This window comes from Pezoporus wallicus, unplaced genomic scaffold (assembly GCF_028554395.1).
Source record: "Pezoporus wallicus isolate ANWC-B61680 ecotype Strahan unplaced genomic scaffold, APGP_CSIRO_Pwel_v1 contig_8047, whole genome shotgun sequence".
Classification (NCBI taxonomy): Eukaryota; Metazoa; Chordata; class Aves; order Psittaciformes; family Psittacidae; genus Pezoporus; species Pezoporus wallicus.
In genome coordinates this window covers 4,614,682-4,632,151 of record NW_026639548.1, presented here as the reverse complement: position 1 = coordinate 4,632,151, position 17,470 = coordinate 4,614,682, and the positions used below count along the sequence as shown (strand labels likewise).

The 17,470-nt window shown below is 41.1% G+C and overlaps 1 protein-coding gene across 3 annotated transcripts in view; it reads left to right on the top strand.

Annotated features, from left to right (window-relative positions):
- Positions 1-17,470, top strand: part of TMEM132B (transmembrane protein 132B) — a 233,907-nt gene that overhangs the window by 184,446 nt on the left and 31,991 nt on the right. For all 3 annotated transcript variants that reach the window (XM_057414845.1, XM_057414847.1, XM_057414846.1), the window contains one exon: positions 11,424-11,567. In XM_057414845.1, the coding sequence (XP_057270828.1) occupies positions 11,424-11,567 (144 nt within the window). The remainder of the gene's footprint in view (positions 1-11,423; positions 11,568-17,470) is intronic.

Below are 17,470 nucleotides of genomic sequence, written 5' to 3'. Positions count from 1 at the left end.
GCGCATTTGAACCACCCAGAAGGTGAGGTGTCATCAGGGAGGGAGAATGTGGCTGAATACTTCAAGGTGTAACAAGAGACGGGAGAGAGCCAGAATTATAAGTGGAAGGTGAGGAGAACTTGCTGTTTTCTGTGTGGTAATTGTATAGGGGTGTTTTCAATTGAAAGCAATTTTGAGGTAGAATTCTGTGTTACATTTATTAAGGCCTTTAGGTGTGACACTTTTTCCTGCTTTGTCAATCCTTTGCTAAAATGATGTGTCAAAATGCCAGAGAACCTTATCTTTTCTTAAGCTATGTCTTCTGTAAAAAGCATCTTCCCTTGTATTCACCTGTCCATTTATCAGGACAATGACTATGCAGCAAGAAGACCCCATCAGCTGCAGTACAAGAAAGAATATGGCATTAAACCTGACCTTCTTCCTACCTTACAACAGTAAAATTGATACTGCGAAAGAAGAAATAAATTATTTTTTTCTGTATAATAAAATGTATTTATTTGTTTCTATATAATAGACGCATTTCATTTGTAAATCTGTGCATTTTTAGAAGAAAAATAAAGAATGAATGGTTAACACAGCCTGTTTTAAGGAAGAAAAATTTCCTTAATGGAGGCGAATAGCAGATACTCATCCCATTTGAACAGTCCAGTAGTGGTGATCTAATTTCTCTTTGCAACTGAGTCAGGCTGTGTAATTTTGTGTCTCACATTAAGTAAAATGGCAGCAAATGGGAGATGTTTTCGTCCACTGAGATAGTTCTTGTAGATGAGTTCTTCAACACAAATTGAGTAATTCTCTTTTTTCTCTCTTGCTCTACCTACTTTATCTTTCTGGAAGATCAGTGTTTTTCCCATTACTCATAATGTTACAGGTTCTAAAGAAATAGATTGTAAAGTCTGAGTTTGAATCATGTCTTAAGGATTTCTAAAGGCTAATTATGAAGATAATACTTTGGAAGCAAAGATAGGAGTCTCTCTTTTTGTTTCCCTTCTGTCTTTCAGTGTCTTTTGTTAAGATAGAAAAGCAAGTCAGCCATTACCTCATAGAGTTTGCAAACAGTTTTAATGTTTTAAGACTGCCTTGGAGTCCTGCTTGGACTGAATTTGGTGCTGAGGGGTAAGCGACAAGGAACCATGTTTAAAATTCTTTATTAGAGAAACATGTTGTGATTTTGATACATACTTGCTTTCACAGAATAATAAGTGGAAGACCTTTGTCTGTTTACAGAATCCTTGTATTGAAAGCCAATAATACTGTCACTTTCTATTCCTGAGAAACATTAATGTCATCCGCTTTGTCTGCTGCTGTCTCGCTCTGTTTCAAACCCCCTGTGTGATGACATTGGAAGCCCTCTTAAAGCGGAATGTTTTGTGATAGTTTCATATTAAGAGGTGTTCTGTGATTTTTCTCATGAGTGCATTCAAGTGTCTGGGCCACTGCAGTATATGCTAATATGCCATTATCATTTTCCACTTAAGAAAGGTGACAAGTAATACAGTCTTTTGTTTCTTTCCTTGCATCTGCTACTGGTTGCTTTATTTGTAGCCCTCTTTATTTCTTTAGTCAACATACTTGTTTTGCTGCACAGGTGAATTTCAGTTAACCAACCAATAAATTAACTGTTAGAGATGTTGCATGCTCAGCATTTATTTGTTATGCAAAAAGAGCATTTAGTAGGAAAGATGTGGGAATTGGTATTTAAACTGTACAGAATTAATAGCCCGAAGACAGCGAGTTTGAGTGTAACTTCTCAGAAAATGCATGGACCTGGGACATTGGGAATATGGATTCGGTTTCTTGATCTGTCACCAGCCTGGTGGGATTTCTTCTGCCTCAGCTGCTTTAGCTGTATAATGAAGAGAAGTCTCCTATTGTCCTTGGCAGAGCTAAGAACTGGTTTTGAAGTGTTATGGAAAGACAAGATACTATAAGGGGTAATTTAAATAAATCATTCAATATGTAATTTTTAGAGCAGATGAAACAGAGGCAGGGGAAAAAAGATGAAACATGGAATAGTTTGATCCTGATTTCACAGGACTTTTACATTTGTGTAACTTCATGGTCTTTATTATAATTACTCCCTTCTGCACCAGTCTAGCAGAGAGCAGAATCCAGTCGGTGTTTCCTAAATGTCTCCTAGAAGATGATGGATTCTGAGAAAACACGGATGTTCTGAAAGCTGTAGCTCAGCTTTTGAAACATGGGTAATATTGTCCTAGTCTGCGGGAGATAAATACACTGCACGAGAGTTCACAGAGAGATTCAGTTGTGAAGACAAAAAAGGGATTTCATTCTGAACTTGAATGAAAAAGAAGTTCTTTATAAAAGTTGAGCAAAAAAGAAGTAATCAGACATTGGGGCATGTCAGAAGAAGGCAGCACTTCTGAGCAGGTACAAGGTGAATGGACTGAGAAAGTAAAATGAAGAGCAAAACTCAGGCTAAGAAGAAGAAAAAGGCTCTGGTAGTTCTTGATAAGTCAGAAGACTCAAAAACACCTCAAAAGGAAATCAGTGTTATTACTGAAAGAATTCACAATTTTCAATTTTAGCTCTTTTCAAGAGGTCTCTTTTTCTTAGTTTTTTTTTTTTTTATTTATTATTATTGTCAAGAAACTTGTTTTTTTTTCCTCTCTGTCAAAAAGTTTCCAGGCAGTTCTAAACACAGGCAGGAGACATCTTCTGTAGTGTTTGTTTAAGTAGAAAGCAAACGTTGAAAGCTTGAAAGGCAACGGCTTGGTTAAGTGGAGTGACAGTACAAGGATGAGCATTGTACAGTTGATGGAGGGTCCTCAGTTTGGTCACTGAAACACCTAAAAGCTCAATGTGCAAGAACAGTAAAGGCTGATGCCTGGGCTAGCTGCAGGTGTGTCCTGGTTTTTATTTGCCCTGCATCAAATACAGCAATAGGCAGCTTTATGGAGTGAAGTAGATAAAAGGAATAGTTGTATTGTCTGTGAAGTCTGTGTCACTGTAGGATGCATGCAGTGGTGTAAGAATTATGAGGGGTCCTGTTGGCTCCTAGGAGTAAAGGAGCTAACAGTAATGTGTAAGTACTGATTGTGATTTTGAAAGCAGGAAGGGATAGAGTTTCTCTACTATAATTCTAGATATCAAGTCTAAACTAGACATCTGAGCCCTGTAATAGGCAATGGAGAGGGAGAAAACTTCCCAAGTGTCACTTACACTGTCCCAAGACAGGGACTGCCAGAGAATGAACCATTCACCACAGGCACTTTGCTGGTATAAAAGCTTTTCTGAGGGAGAGCAGCAGTGGGAAACAGCCTGCTCCCAAAGCATTTGCCGTCTGAAAAGCCAGTCCTGCAGCAGCGTGTGTGTATGCTTTACATCAGAGAGTAGTTGAATGCAAGCCATGAAATCATAGAATCATAGAATAGTTAGGGTTGGAAAGGACCTTAAGATCATCAAGTTCCAACCCCCCTGCCGTGGGCAGGGGCACCTTACGCTAAATCGTATCACCCAAGGCCTTGTCCAACCTGGTCTTGAACACTGCCAGGGATGGAGCATTCACAACCTCCCTGGGCGACCCATTCCAGTGCCTCACCACCCTCACAGGAAAGAATTTCCTCCTTATATCCAATCTAAACTTCCCCTGTTTAAGTTTTAACCTGTTACCCCTTGACTTAAATAGGTAAAATAAGTAAGTACAGCAGTCCGGTCATGACAGACCATATTCAAGAAGAAAAAACAATATTTGCTTGAGTTAAGGCATGGTCTTTCTTGTCAGATCCATGTTCTTTGGAAAGCGATAACCTCCTTTTGCAGGATGATGAATGTGAGCAACTAGTAGATCTTTATTCCATTTTAAGCGCTATAATGTGCTTCTCAAATATCATTAGTAAGTATTTGCATTTACCTCTGCCCAGAAGATACAGCTCTTTATTGAATTTTCTTGTTACATCATGAGCTCTGGACTTAACACCGGTGTTTGAACTGTGATGAGGGAGAAGATACAAAATCCAGTTCTTCTGAATACCCTGTCTAGCGAATGCTAGACAACTGTCTTCAGCCGGGGCATTCCAGAGGACTTTGCACCATGTCACAGTCACTTTTCCATGCATATTCTCCTTCTCATAATAGATATTCTTAAGCTGTAGCCACTCCTCGAATGGCTTAATGAAGCAAGTCACCATCCAGAGCAGAAAGAGAACCCACACTCCCTCCATGAGAGGATGCTCCTGCAGGATGTTGGGAAGTCATGTAGACATGCTGTAATTAGTTTGTGCATTCTCCTATAGCATTAAACAGCTGTTATTACAGAAGGACATGGATTTCTGCCCAGGTAGCACTCGTGGTAGAAGACGAGCACACAGATTGCTGCAGTAAACTCATGTGATACGCAACCTTATGTTTCAGTGTCTGTAGTTTTGCACTTGTGAAACTGAAGCCTTTTCAAGTCGGCAAGTTGCCAGCTCTCCCTTTGCACTGGTGGCATAGAATTTCCTCCAGAAAACCCTCCTTTCCGTCTCCTTCTGAAGGAAACTGTGGTGACTAGGAAAGGATCCACAATGTTGTTAAATGTTTTTAACTCTATGATCCAAAGACATAGAGGCAGAAAATTGTATCTTTGACTCCTGTTGGCACTCAAGCAAATCCAGTAATTAGTTACGTTCCATAAATTAGGCAAAGCATGGCCTCCCTAGGTTTTCCTGTGGAAGGGAGAAGTGTTGGTATTATTTTTTCATGCTATTTTAAAACAGTAATTAGTGTATCAGATTGTACTGAGGCTCAGGTCATTGCTCTTGAGTAGACAGCTCTACCCATTTTGTATCCTCTTGAATTTAGAGGGATATGGTTTGATTTCAGTTGGAGGTAACCCAACAATTTTATTCAGTCAGAACATGGTCATGTTTTTCTGGAATTAAAGGGAAAAAAAAATCTTTAAATGAACTTTGAAATTCTAAATATGCTTAAAAATGTTTTCCAGTCATGTTCTATTGAGAAGTCTGTCAGATGAATGCTCAGATGCTCTGCAGAGCTCTAAATACAGTGTAAATTCCAGTGTGAGTGACTGGCAGAGTTTACCACACTTTTAGGCAAACTTTGTCCTTTATTTCTTGGTGTATTACAAGGCCCTGGAACACAGACTGGGAGCTCTCAGCGTCAGTTCTCTGTGCAGACAGTGAGATGCGTGATAGTTGCTCTCCGGCTGTAAGAATTTCCTGTTCCTTCTACCTCCGGTGTGCACTTCAGAGCAGTGATGTCATGATGTTTAACACAGCAGGCTTGGAGAATAAGCTCTATTGGACATAATGGGCTGAAATGGAATAGTGTGAGCTGATCTCAGGAAAAGTCTTTTGCTCATGCAGAAGGGACTGGTACTTAGCTGAGTAGTAGAGACTGCCTGACAGGCTGCAATTACTTCTGCCAAGTGCACCAGGCTGTGTTCTGAGCCTTTGCTTAATGGGGACAGATCTGTTCTGAGTTATAAAAAATAAAATAAAAGTGCCTCTGGTCATAGATACGACAGTATCTGTGCTTCTAATCAGGTTTCACTTCAGCAGCAGCTTTTGCTTATTCATCCTACATAAACCCCAAAACGAGTTGAATTTCCTTCATAAAAAAAAACCATGAAAGGGAATAAATCTCAGCTTTAGTTCCCATGAACTCCAAGACAGAATTATCGCTCCCGCTGATTGTGTGTGCCAGGTACATGCTGCTAAGACCTTCCTTCAATGTATCTGTGGCAAAAAGACCAGTTATGCAACAAGATTCCACTTTGGAGTCTCTGTATCATGCTTTGCTGTGCTATAGCAAATTGTTTTTGCAGCACACACTGGTAGACATCTAGAGTAATATTCAATAAGGCTAATAATTGGTTATTACATTGTTCTGCAAGGATCAGTAATTAAGAACCTCTCTGTATGGTTCAATCTACATTAATTAATTTCTCCTGCAGAATATATGCACCTGCCTGTTCTTCTTTTGGGATCACAATATGAAGTAAAGCTATTATGCAGGTAAACAAAAGAGATAAAGGATGACCTTTAACTTTGACATGATAGCCTGCAGAATTTGTGATTTGCCATCTGTCTAATGATCACTCCTAATAATGATATGCTGGATGAGAAGCTGATAGGAGGAAACAGACAGGCAGGTTGGAGTGGTGTAGGAATGACCTTCGAGCAACGTGTGCTTGTCAGGTCAGAAGGACTCATGTGTGGTCACACTTTAGGCCTCACTCTGACATCTGAAAGCTTGGTAAACGCTTGATTCCACAAGCAGCTCCACTGAACCAGTGTTTGCAGAGTACGGAATTGGCTGTTAGGTCCTTCATTAGGGCTTGTAATGTGTCTCATTTCACATGCACAGCCTCTGCAGACTTGAGGCAAGCCCTTGGGCAGTCAAGATGGAAAGTGCAGCCTATGGGTAGGGGCTGATGAGCTGTCTGCCAAAGCAGCTGCCAGCACCTCTGCTAGCTTTACTGGGGCTCTGGCTCCTTGGTCAGTGTGGACGGTCTATATGCACGTGGGGAGGAAAAAAGGGTCAGACAAAAGTGTGACCTCTTTGCAAGGTTATGTTGTCTGATGTTCCATGAACACATAATTCCGGTTGGTTGTTCTCACCATTGGGTGACAAAATGGTAACTCTTACCTGATGTAAGGGTAGCTTTCTGGCAACCGGGCTTCATTAATATGTATTGGAAACCTAAAATGGTATTCAGCTCTGAGGGGGGAAAAGTACAGAATTGCTTTGGATTATAATAATTTCAGCAAAGCATCTAATTTATATATTAAGCTTGCTTAATGGACTTATATGCCTTGCTCTTTGATCTGAAGAAAAAGGTGGTGAATAATTTATCAAATGTAAAAACCTCCCATAGCCCAGCCCACATGTCACAATCTGCCCTATAATTTACATGTCTTAAGAGATGCCGTTTCCAGGCAGGAGAACTGGTTCCTAAAGATTCCTTCTAATAATACACATGTATTTTCACAAGGTACACTCTGGGGAAAAAAAATAATAATGAAGGAATGCAATTCTGCAGACAAATGTTTCAGCTGCGTGCCTTCTTCATTGGAGACAGTCATTTCAACTAAATGCCAAAAGGCATTTAGCTGTAGCATTTGTCAGTGGAATAGGGTTGGCTTTAGGTTTCCCTCCTGCTTTACAATTGACTGTTTATTGGGTTTACTGTACTGTAGCATGTTTTGTTAACCTCTAAAAAAACCCAACCAGCTTGTGCATTAATCACAAGGATGATATCTGTCATGGTAAACTGGATCAGCGTGGGGCTTTTGTGCCCCTCCAGACTTGTGGAAACGATGCTGGCTCTTCCTGGAGGGTCAGGGGAGATGCACTGTCTGCTTTGGGCTGGGGTCAAGGACCTGCCCAGGTCTTGGCTCCTGAAATGCTTTCTTGTGAGGTGCCTAAACTGTTTCTTCATGTCTTTATTTCTCAACCAGCAGAAGGGGCTGACATATGTCATGTCAGCTCAAAGAAGCTGGGGGAGCTGCGATAGAATCGCATGCCTAAGGAGCATTTAGGTCGATGTGGTAGTGTTTAAACCCTAATTATTGGGAGCTTTGTGTCTGGAGTTACTCAACTGGTTTGTGCCTACCTGTTGCAGTCATTCCTCAGTAATCCCTACTTCTGGTCACATGCATAGGTAATCACAGCTCGCTCATGATTCCTGACACTTCTCCCATTCACATTTCCCCTCCCATTTCTCCAAAGCAGTGAGTTGTCAAACATTTACTATGGCTGTGCTGCAGCGTTTATTCATATTTAAATAAAGCCATTATCCTGGCCTTGAGTTTCAGTAGTTTTCTGCTCTTCCTTTTGAGTATTTCTCTCAGCAGTGCCATCTAATCAGCTTTAGGTTTTAATTAAACAGCTGTCATTTGCTTCCTAGTTCTGTTGCGACCTGATGTTGTATTAAATTTTAATTTAGCCTAGGCTGGATAAGAAGCAGATTCCTTCAGACAACAAAGAAATGCTATTAGCAGGTTACAGTTGTAATTAAGAAGAGCTCTGCTGAAGTGCGAATGCATTCAGGTACAGAAAAGGAGCTGGAGATAAACATGCTCATAATTATTATTCAGGGATAGAGCCTGCAATATGAGTGTGTAGCTTCCACCCAGGCTGCTTGAATTGAAGGTGTTGGTCAAAATCTGGCAGTTGAAACCCTCAAGTAAAGAAATAGGAAGGGATTCCCGGATTTTCACCTGGGACTTGGCAGTGCAGTTTGTGCTGGTTGGTGTCCCTGGGTATTGTTCCAGGTGTTTCACTGATGCTGTGCCACTTGGGAGCACCTGCCTCTGTAAATCAACGTTATTACCCTCTCTACATTTTAGATGCTGTTAGTAATAACCAGTACAGGTATCTTAAATTCAGTAAGCCTTTTCTTCTGCAGTGAGAAATACCCTGGAAAGATAAACCAAACCTAACAGAATTTAGATGAAATGCTATTACCTGATGAAGATGCACTAAAAAAAAAAATCTTTATAAATGGAATGGACAGTCAATTACTTCAGTTCTGCCTTCATATTTCTTCCTTAGAGGAAATATATTTTTTCAGCCTGTAAATAGCCAGCTCTTCAAAAGGTCTTTATGCAGCCTATTATACTTGTGTAACACTCGATGCAGGCATCAGGCATCTGAAATACTGATTTATATAATAGAATTGCTTACCAATGAAGTGCAGTTTTTGTGAAACAGCACCAGCTAATTAGTACAGTGGGTACCTGTTCACAATGGGAAGGAGGGAAGGTTCAGCTCAGAGTCAAGAGTAGGATGGGCATGTTTCAGAGCACACACAAATAGCAGGGTTGTGAAGCATCTTCTGAGTCCTTTTATCTCATGCTCATCTTCACAGGGAGTTTACAAAAGGAATGCAAATGTCATTATAAACTTTGCATTATCCCTCACAGCATCAGAGTTTGACTTCAGCTTGGTAGTGAAGCAGCACTGAGAGCTAAAAGGAGGCTAACGGGTGTGCTTACTCTTTGTCACACGAGGGTCAACACAAGGTGTTCAACAGTTCAGGCCTGTTGAGAACCTGTTTCCAAGTCCACTGAAGTCAAAAGAATCCTTTCATGTATTGACTCACTAGGCCTTTGGATCAGACCAGATGATCTCCAGGGAACCCCTCCACCCTTAATGTCTGTAATTGCATGCAAGCGCTGGCTTCCACTGCCATGTTACATGGCTGTGCTAACAGAGAGTGGGGCTGGGAGTGGAATTAGTTGCATGTTCGTTGTTCGTGACGTTGGCAAAAAGCCTATTTCATCTGGTGCACTGAAAGAGACTATCGGTTGTGGAAGAATGGTTTAGAAATAGCACACTGGTAAACTGCTTCTTGAGAGTGTTTTGACGCAGAAGCCACTGTGTCTTCATCATATATATGGTGTATGTTTATATTGGGTTGGCTGGCTGCCCCATCCCTGGCAGTGTTCAAGGCCAGGTTGGACAGGACTTGGAGCAACCTGGTCTAGTGGAAGATGTCCTTGCTTGTGGAGGGGGGTTTGGAACTGGATGAGCTTTAAGGTCCTTCCAGCCCAAACTGTTCCTTGATTCTATGATGGCTTAGGATTCATAAATCCCATAGGATGTTTGCTGTTGTTTTGCTGGAATCTGCCTACCTCTTCTCTGGCATATTTGTGGATGAAGCACCCTCAGTTTCTCCTTGTCTTCTACAACCTCTTTCCACCCGAAATACATCTAATTGTTTTCTTTCACCTGGCACTGCATTTTCCTCTTAGTTTTGTTCAAACCTCAGCCTTTGTAAAGCTTTTAGAGTTGTTCTTTAACACTTCCCCTTTCGTCACATACCTCTCTCTTTCCCGGTGTCCCTCCTTCATGGTTGGCAGCTGGTTATAAATAAGCCCATTCAGCATAAAAAAACCTAGACAGGCATTTAATGTGTAAAACATCTGGTTTGTTCCTCACAGAGAACAGAACAAAGACAGTATATTTATTTTGTGAGGTACTACTTAGAAAAGCATCTCTATTCAGGACAACACTTAAATGTTTAAATCACATTGAAGTCCAAGTGTCAAGCTGAGTACATACTTTTTAGTGCTGTTCTGAACAGAGGTGGACTTGAGTACATGCTTAAATGCTTTTCTGGAACATGAATGCCTATAAAGCTCTAGCAGACTCTATTAGTTAGCTGGCACTAGTGTTATTAGTATTTCAACTCATTTAATTCAGGGTGCTTTTTGTAGACCTTTCCGACTATTGATTAATAATACATTGCAAGTGTTTATTGGTCTTCTCCAGCTGTCCTAAGCTTGTGGTCAATGCCCATTATTTTCTATCAGTCTAGCTAGCTGACAGAAGCAAATGATAGTGAATGCATCTCCCTGTGCAAGCTGCCGTCAAGTTTTTCACTAAAATCAATTTCTTCTTCCACCAATTCTAATAATGGAATTTAAAGTTAGATTATTTTGAAGCAACTTTAGTTTTTCCCCCCAGCTGGCAAGCAATTAGTTTTATGGAAGTTGAAAAATGAAAAGTTGATTGATTCAAAGCAGCATTTCCTATTGCAGGCTTTTTGAAAAGGCCAAACTGAATCTCTGTGAAAGCAGAGGTTGTTCCTTGCCCCACATGTGTGTGTCCAGTTGTAGGCCTGACAGAAGCACTGCTTAATCAGAGACAAGCTGCTCGTAGGCCTTTGAAGGCTGTTCCCCTCCAACCTCCATACCTGCTTATGCTGCAAGGCAGGGACCTCTGTAGCAACTCATTTGGAGTAATTAATCAAACTGCAGCAGAGGAATGACTCTAATGGAGTCATTAGAATGCCAGCACTGAGAATTCATCAGGATTAGAGATAAATGCGGTGAAACATCTCTAGGTGGGATTTTGATAGGGAAAGACCAGAAAAAACCCAAGTATGTAGATTGCATTGCTTAGTTTGTAATACCCAACGTCATGCATAGTTTTTCCCATCATGTATTTATAGCCCAAAAAGGGAAAATGGTCAACTTGCAGCAATGATAGCTGTAACAGTGAGGAAGAAATGCCGTTATTGTAATGCTTGATAATCACCTCTCACATCACTGGTATGATCTGGGGCCAAGGGGCGGGCAGAGATGCTGGCACCCTCTGAAGGTCATACATGAATCACACTGTGGTTCTGCCAAGCTGTAGATGTGCCTTCATGTGTAACTGTGTTACACACTTTATTGCTATAGCGGCCAGACCTGAAAGCGGGCTTAAAAAGAATCAATCCGTGTTTGTCAAAAACAGACCTTGATGGTACAGGTGCAACTTCTGGCTTAGGAAGTTCTCAGACCATTGACGGCAGGGACCTCAAAGAGTGTGTGCAAGGAAGGGTTGCACCTCTGCTCTCTGCACCTCTGTGAGAGGCAGGGTGTTAGTGTGTCAGTCTGAGCTCTGTGGCATTTTCATGCTTTTATGCTTCTCTAAGTCCCATTCTTCATTTTTGTGTGTGCTTACAGGACACGGAAGTCCTCAACACGGCCATTCTGACAGGCAAAACGGTGTCTGTACCAGTCAAGGTGGTTGCTGTGCAGGAGGACGGGTCCGTGGTCGATGTTTCAAACTTCACTGAGTGCAGGTCAGCTGATGAAGACGTCATAAAGGTAAGGCACCCATATGGGGTGGAGAACAGAGTTTTCACACTTTTCTGCTCCGCCATCACTGTGTTGGGACTTAGCCCACATTAGGGACCTCGCATCAACTGGTTGTTCTACAATCATGGCTGTTTCTGATGTGGCGCATTGTTTCCATGGTGCAAAGAGGAGAGCAATCTCCAGAGGTTATGCAGGGTTAGCGTGTTTCCATCAACTGGAGCCGTTTTTGCTGGTGTGTTCCATCTGGGAGAGAGGGAGAGGGTTGCTGAAAGTGCATTACTGGTCTTTCTTTGGCTGGCCAGCCAGCGCTGATGAGAAAGAACGTGTTGTCTGATACATTCCACTTGGGAAAAGTCAACTCCCCACACTGGGGTCTTTGTTCTTGTGTGGCCTTTTTACATCCATTATTTAATAATAATGATGCAGTATATTGTAACAGTGTACAGCAATGCTTCTGACTGCTTTCCACTCAGTAATTTCTTACAAGTAAAGATACTGAATGGTACCAAATGTCTGGGAGGAGTATGACAGAGAACAGAAAATAACAATCATATTGCAAACATTCTTTGAATGAGATCTGGGAGCTTTTAATCAATGTTGTGGCTTGGCGTTTTTTAATAATAAGCTTAACTGGTTCTCACTCCCTGCCATTGAGATGAAAATAGCATAACATGACTTTAGCAAGACACTGACTGTGTGACTTCTGACACCATTGCATGGCTTTCCCTTTTAGCTCATTATTTTTAGGCATAAAAGAGGTACTTTTGAACTTTTTTAATAGGTTTATTTGTTTCATTACCTGGTTTGGGGGTGTTTTTTTCATGTTTTAAATCACAGAGCATTTTGGGTTGGAAGGGGCCTTAAAGCTCATCCAGTTCCAACCCCTGCCACGGGCACGGACACCTTCCATTAGAGCAGTTTGCTCCAAGCCCCTGTGTCCAACCTGGCCTCGAACACTGCCAGGGATGGGGCAGCCACAGCCTCTCTGGGCACCCTGTGCCAGCGCCTCAACACCCTCACAGAGAAGAGCTTCTGCCTAGTGTCTAATCTAGATCTCTCTGATGTAAACTGACCTCTGTCAGCTTAAAGCCATTCCCTCTTGGCCTGTCCCTACAGGCCTTTGTCAAAAATCCCTTTCCAACTTTCTTGTCAGCCCCTTTAAGCACTGGATGCAGGACTGCTGGGGGGATATCACTACAGTGAAGTAGAGGGGGAGAATCACCTCCCTTGACCGGCTGGTCACTCTCCTTTTGTTGCAGCCCAGGATATAGTTGGCTTGGGCTCATGCTGAGCTTCTTGTCAAGCAACACCTCCAAGTCTTTCTCCTCAGGGCTGATCTTAATCCATGAGATTTAACTTAATGAAATAAACTTAAGAATTGACTACAATGAATTCTGTAGGGGTGGGCTTTTTTTGTCATTATATATGTATGTATATATGTATATGTTTCGTAGGGTAGTCCTAGAAAGATAGTTTCTTTGTCTCAATTCCAGGAAAATACAGTATATTTTATATATAAATGCTATAAAAATAGGGTAGTGTGGTCACCCTTTTTACACAGTAATCCTGTAACCTGTAGTTCTTACAATAAATTGTCTCTGTAGCTTTCAAGAAACCACTTTCTCCCCATATTCTAGCTACCAATTGTGTTCTGTGTGAGTGTTCTCCAGACCTGAGTGCTTCTTTCTCTTCAGATTGGATTTGAAACCCGCATCCTGTACCTGTGTGCTTCTAACCTATTATTATAACCTCTTTGTAGATAAGGCTGCAAAGGTCCTAATAGATAGCTTGTACTTTGTCAGATAAATTTCCATGTTCTTTAGCTGGCTAAGGAATTGCAGACTGCAGAGCTATTTATTTTGCAGATGATGTGCTGGAACAAAAAATGCACCTTGTGACAACTCTGAATAAGCTTGTTACCAATTTTTGGTATAAATTTCATTCTCTAAACCAAACAAAATTTCATTGCATTTTAGCTTCAACAACAAAGATATTACTTTGCAGTTAAAGAGATTACAGAGCTACTGTAACTTTGTAGGTATTTCCTCTTTCAGAGACCTGTAGGTAGGTGAAAGATGCCACCCTTTGAATCCTAGGTAGCAATAGGAGGGGCAGGGTGGGTTTGGGCAAAAGCCTAAGTGAGTCAATCCCTGCTCGCTTCTGACTTGTTTCATTAAGATTTAGCTCCATTTATCATGAAGGGGAATAATAAATAAAATTCAGATTATTGAGAAGAGGCATGTGTGGTGTTGTATCCTCAGACAAGATGATAGCTTGGGGCTCAGTTACAGTGCTTGGTGTTTTTCAGGCCTCAGAGTGTTTTACAAAGGACATTAGTGTGATACTCCCTTTTCATGGAAGTGACTGTTCCAATGTTTAGCCTCAGCCAGTAATGGAATAGGTTTTTTGAGTCTCTGGCTTGTGATTTTGTATTTTCCCGTATATATCAGGTAGGGAAAGAAAAAAAATAAAATCACAATTTCTTTTCCTGTAAACCAGATTTTGTCCTTACCAGAAGGAACATGAATGACTGTTTATGACTCTCTTAGTTGTCAAAGGAAAAGACTCTCCTGATAAATTTTGCTATTCTTTTTTGCTGTGCACTGTAGAGCTATTATTTGATTAATGGCTGTTATTTATCAGTTGATAAATAAGAACAATGAATTGTTCATATTATGAACTCTGGCACCAAGTTATATATCATCAACATATTGCTGAGCCTGTCTTTTCTGTGCACTTCAGAAAACCAGATCCAGATCTAAGCTTTTCTTTCTATTAATTTTCCTTGGGCTTAACATAGTTAGAGAATACTGGACTGAGCAAGATAGGAAAAGATAAGGGAAAATACTCCTATTCTCTCTTCACTAATAAAATTGCTATCTGCAGACAACATTAGGGAGATGTTGCATTTCAAAAACCTGCCTGTTTAAGGTCCATTTGGTTCAGTCAGCAGTTCTGGTTGTTATGGTTCCCAGATTTCAAAGGTATGAAGCTGGCAACTACACAAGGCTTGACGTGACCTCTGTGAGCAGAGACAAGATTTCTAGTTGTGGTTGTGGATTTATACACTTCAGGAAAGGAAAGCTCTTGTCTTTGACCATCATCCTCTCTTGCTTTTTCAAAACGGGTTGTGTATCCGGGTGGAATTAGATCTGCTCCAAAGCACCTTCAAGCTGATGAGCATCCTCCCATTCCTTTCAGTGATCTAATGGAGCACAGACCAAAACACAGGCCAAAATTCTGCCCAGGCTTTACAAGATTTGCACTTTAATTCGTTTTGGCTTTGGTAGTGCGTAAGTTGGTACAAATCAGGGCTTCGTTTGGCTCCTGTGTAAATTATTTGGGTATCAAATCGCTGACAGAAAGGAGAGAATGGCTCTGGTATTCTTTCCCAGAGCTGGTACGCAACTTTCTAATATATTGACCTAATGAAGAGGTCTGACTGTGGTCTTCACTGAGTTTATTTTGCATCGTCCTGGTGATATAAAATGGGAGTAGTGTTATTTTTGTGAAAATCACATTATGCCTATAATGGATTTCAATCACAAATTACTGAGAGGTGCTATCAGACTGAATACCACTCAGGTATCCTTTTTTTTTTTTACTTGAAATACATGTATTGGTTGCAGGATTGAATCCATAACCATTAATTACCTGAGGTAAGATTTAGTCCAGAGCTTATGCGCCTATATTTTTGTCAGCAAAATGAGTATTCCGTTTACGAGCCCCTTTGCTAAAATCAGTATTGACTTTGCTTCCAAATTTGTGTTGCCATTTCTATATAGGTCATACTGCTAAACCCTCTAATAGGAGTTGTCAGGCATTTTGGATGTAATTGCCTAATCTTAACCTTCTTTTCGCTGCTAATTCTGCCTTTATTGTTTCTTTGTAATTGCAGAGATATTCATATTCTTTTGGGCAGAACAGAGTGTTGCATTCTTAACCTTTTATTTCTGTTTAATAGCTGATGATTTAGCAGACAATTAATGAGACAATTCTTTGATCACTGCTGTAACACCATTATTTTCAATTAAGACACAATGATTCGTAGCCAGTTTAAATAAAAACAGACTTTGGCCCAGGCTGGTATGTGTTTATACAGAACGTGCTTCCACAGGCAGTTACCTAGATGTCACACTGATACAAATATTACTCAGAGGTGGTCAAATAGGTAGAGGATGTCTGAGTGATTTATCTGTAGGCAAGAGATGGGAATCCTTCCTAATTCTAAGCTGTGTATTTCCTCAGCGGAGCAGTTTAATAGCTTCCCAGCAAGAAAGTATTTCAGTGCATGCTTTTCAAAGCCTACCTAATTAGTGGTAAACATAAAACCTCATCTCATGCTTTTTGACCTTGCATTTTCTGACCTTAGCATGACTCGATCCTCAAAGGGATCTCACAAATAAACTCAGTTCAGCTACATACCCTGGTCCCTACAATTGCTGATCGCTGCAGTTGGACACAGCTCTCAATACTGACCAACCATTTTGACAGGCTGCCCTCTAAAATATTTTGATGGAAACATTCCTGTAAGTGAGTGAAACTCTTTTGCTTATTCCATTATTGAAAAGGAACATTGAACGCTGTTGGCATTTGAGGGAAAAGATTGGGTTTATGATTAAAGCACTGAACTGCTTCTCAGCATTGATTTCCATATCTCTTGCTGATTTCCTGTGCGACTGTGGGTAAATCACTCATTCCTCTTGGAATGTTTCTTCCTTATCTGCAAACAAGGTGGAGAAATAACATCCTTTTTCCAGCCTTGGCCTGCCTTATGTAGTTTCTGAAGCTGCTGTTGACTCTGAATGGACAAAATCCTTATCTCCACTAGAGTCTCATTAACTTCAGTGGTCTTTTGCTACAGACTCACTTGAAGGACTTCTCTCCCAGTCTCCCCACTTTTCCTGCAAATCAAAGCTAAGCAGGGTTGTGGAGCTGAAAGGAAAATAGTGGTGGAAACTTGATGGAATTTATTGAGAAATTATTCAGCTACTTTAGTAATGGGCAATGCACTGAGAGATAAAGGATGTGTAGGTGTGGTGGGATGAACCTTTCTACATGTATGCTGAACCGTGGGGCCTCAGTCTTCACGGGTAGGGGAAAAAAGCCTTGAGGAAAAAGATTAAAGCAGTTTTACCATCACAAGGCCCACCTTTGCTGATCCATCCTGCCAGGAAGTGTAAGCACTGCTCAAGTTGTGCTGGCCTGTTACAGTGGGTTTTGCTTGCCTCCCCAGTGGCTTTTGAGCCATAGATAGAGGGAAGTAAAAGAGTTAGACCAACATTCATGACGGAGGGAACACCTTGAGATGGTTTATTACAGGGGGAAGTCTAACCTGAGGGGCTTTGGCACAGTCAATCTTTACGGCTGCTCAGAATCTCAAACAAGATCCGTGCACTCCTTTTTCCTCCCTGCGAAAGTGCCTTTAAAAACCTGAACCACATTAATCTCACATGAAGAACCATTCTGAAAATGCTGTAGTCACATGGTGGTCACAAACATCACCCACAAAGCAGCATCAAGTGAGGAAATTATGAGGACAGCTTCTTAGTCCAAATGTTTCTCTCAGTGGTGCGCAGATGAAAGGGGGACAGCTGCCCAGTGAATTCATTCTTAGATTAGTCATGTTTTCCTGTCTCTTGCAAGTTACCCGCAAATTGACTGGTGGTTCAAGTTAATCTGGGCAGTAATTCAAATGGCTTCCATGGAGGTACACCGTGGGCTAATTTAGCCTCATTTTTTGGTAAAAGAAAGGGCCCTCAATTGAACAGACAAGAGTCAGAGGGCCTCATCCTGCCCATTTCCACCCACACATAAAGTGCAATAGAAGAGTCTCATTGTGCCCAGGCAAGGGCATACATTAAGAACAATGGTGCTTCGATAAAACACCATGAACTCGCCCTGCACGAGAA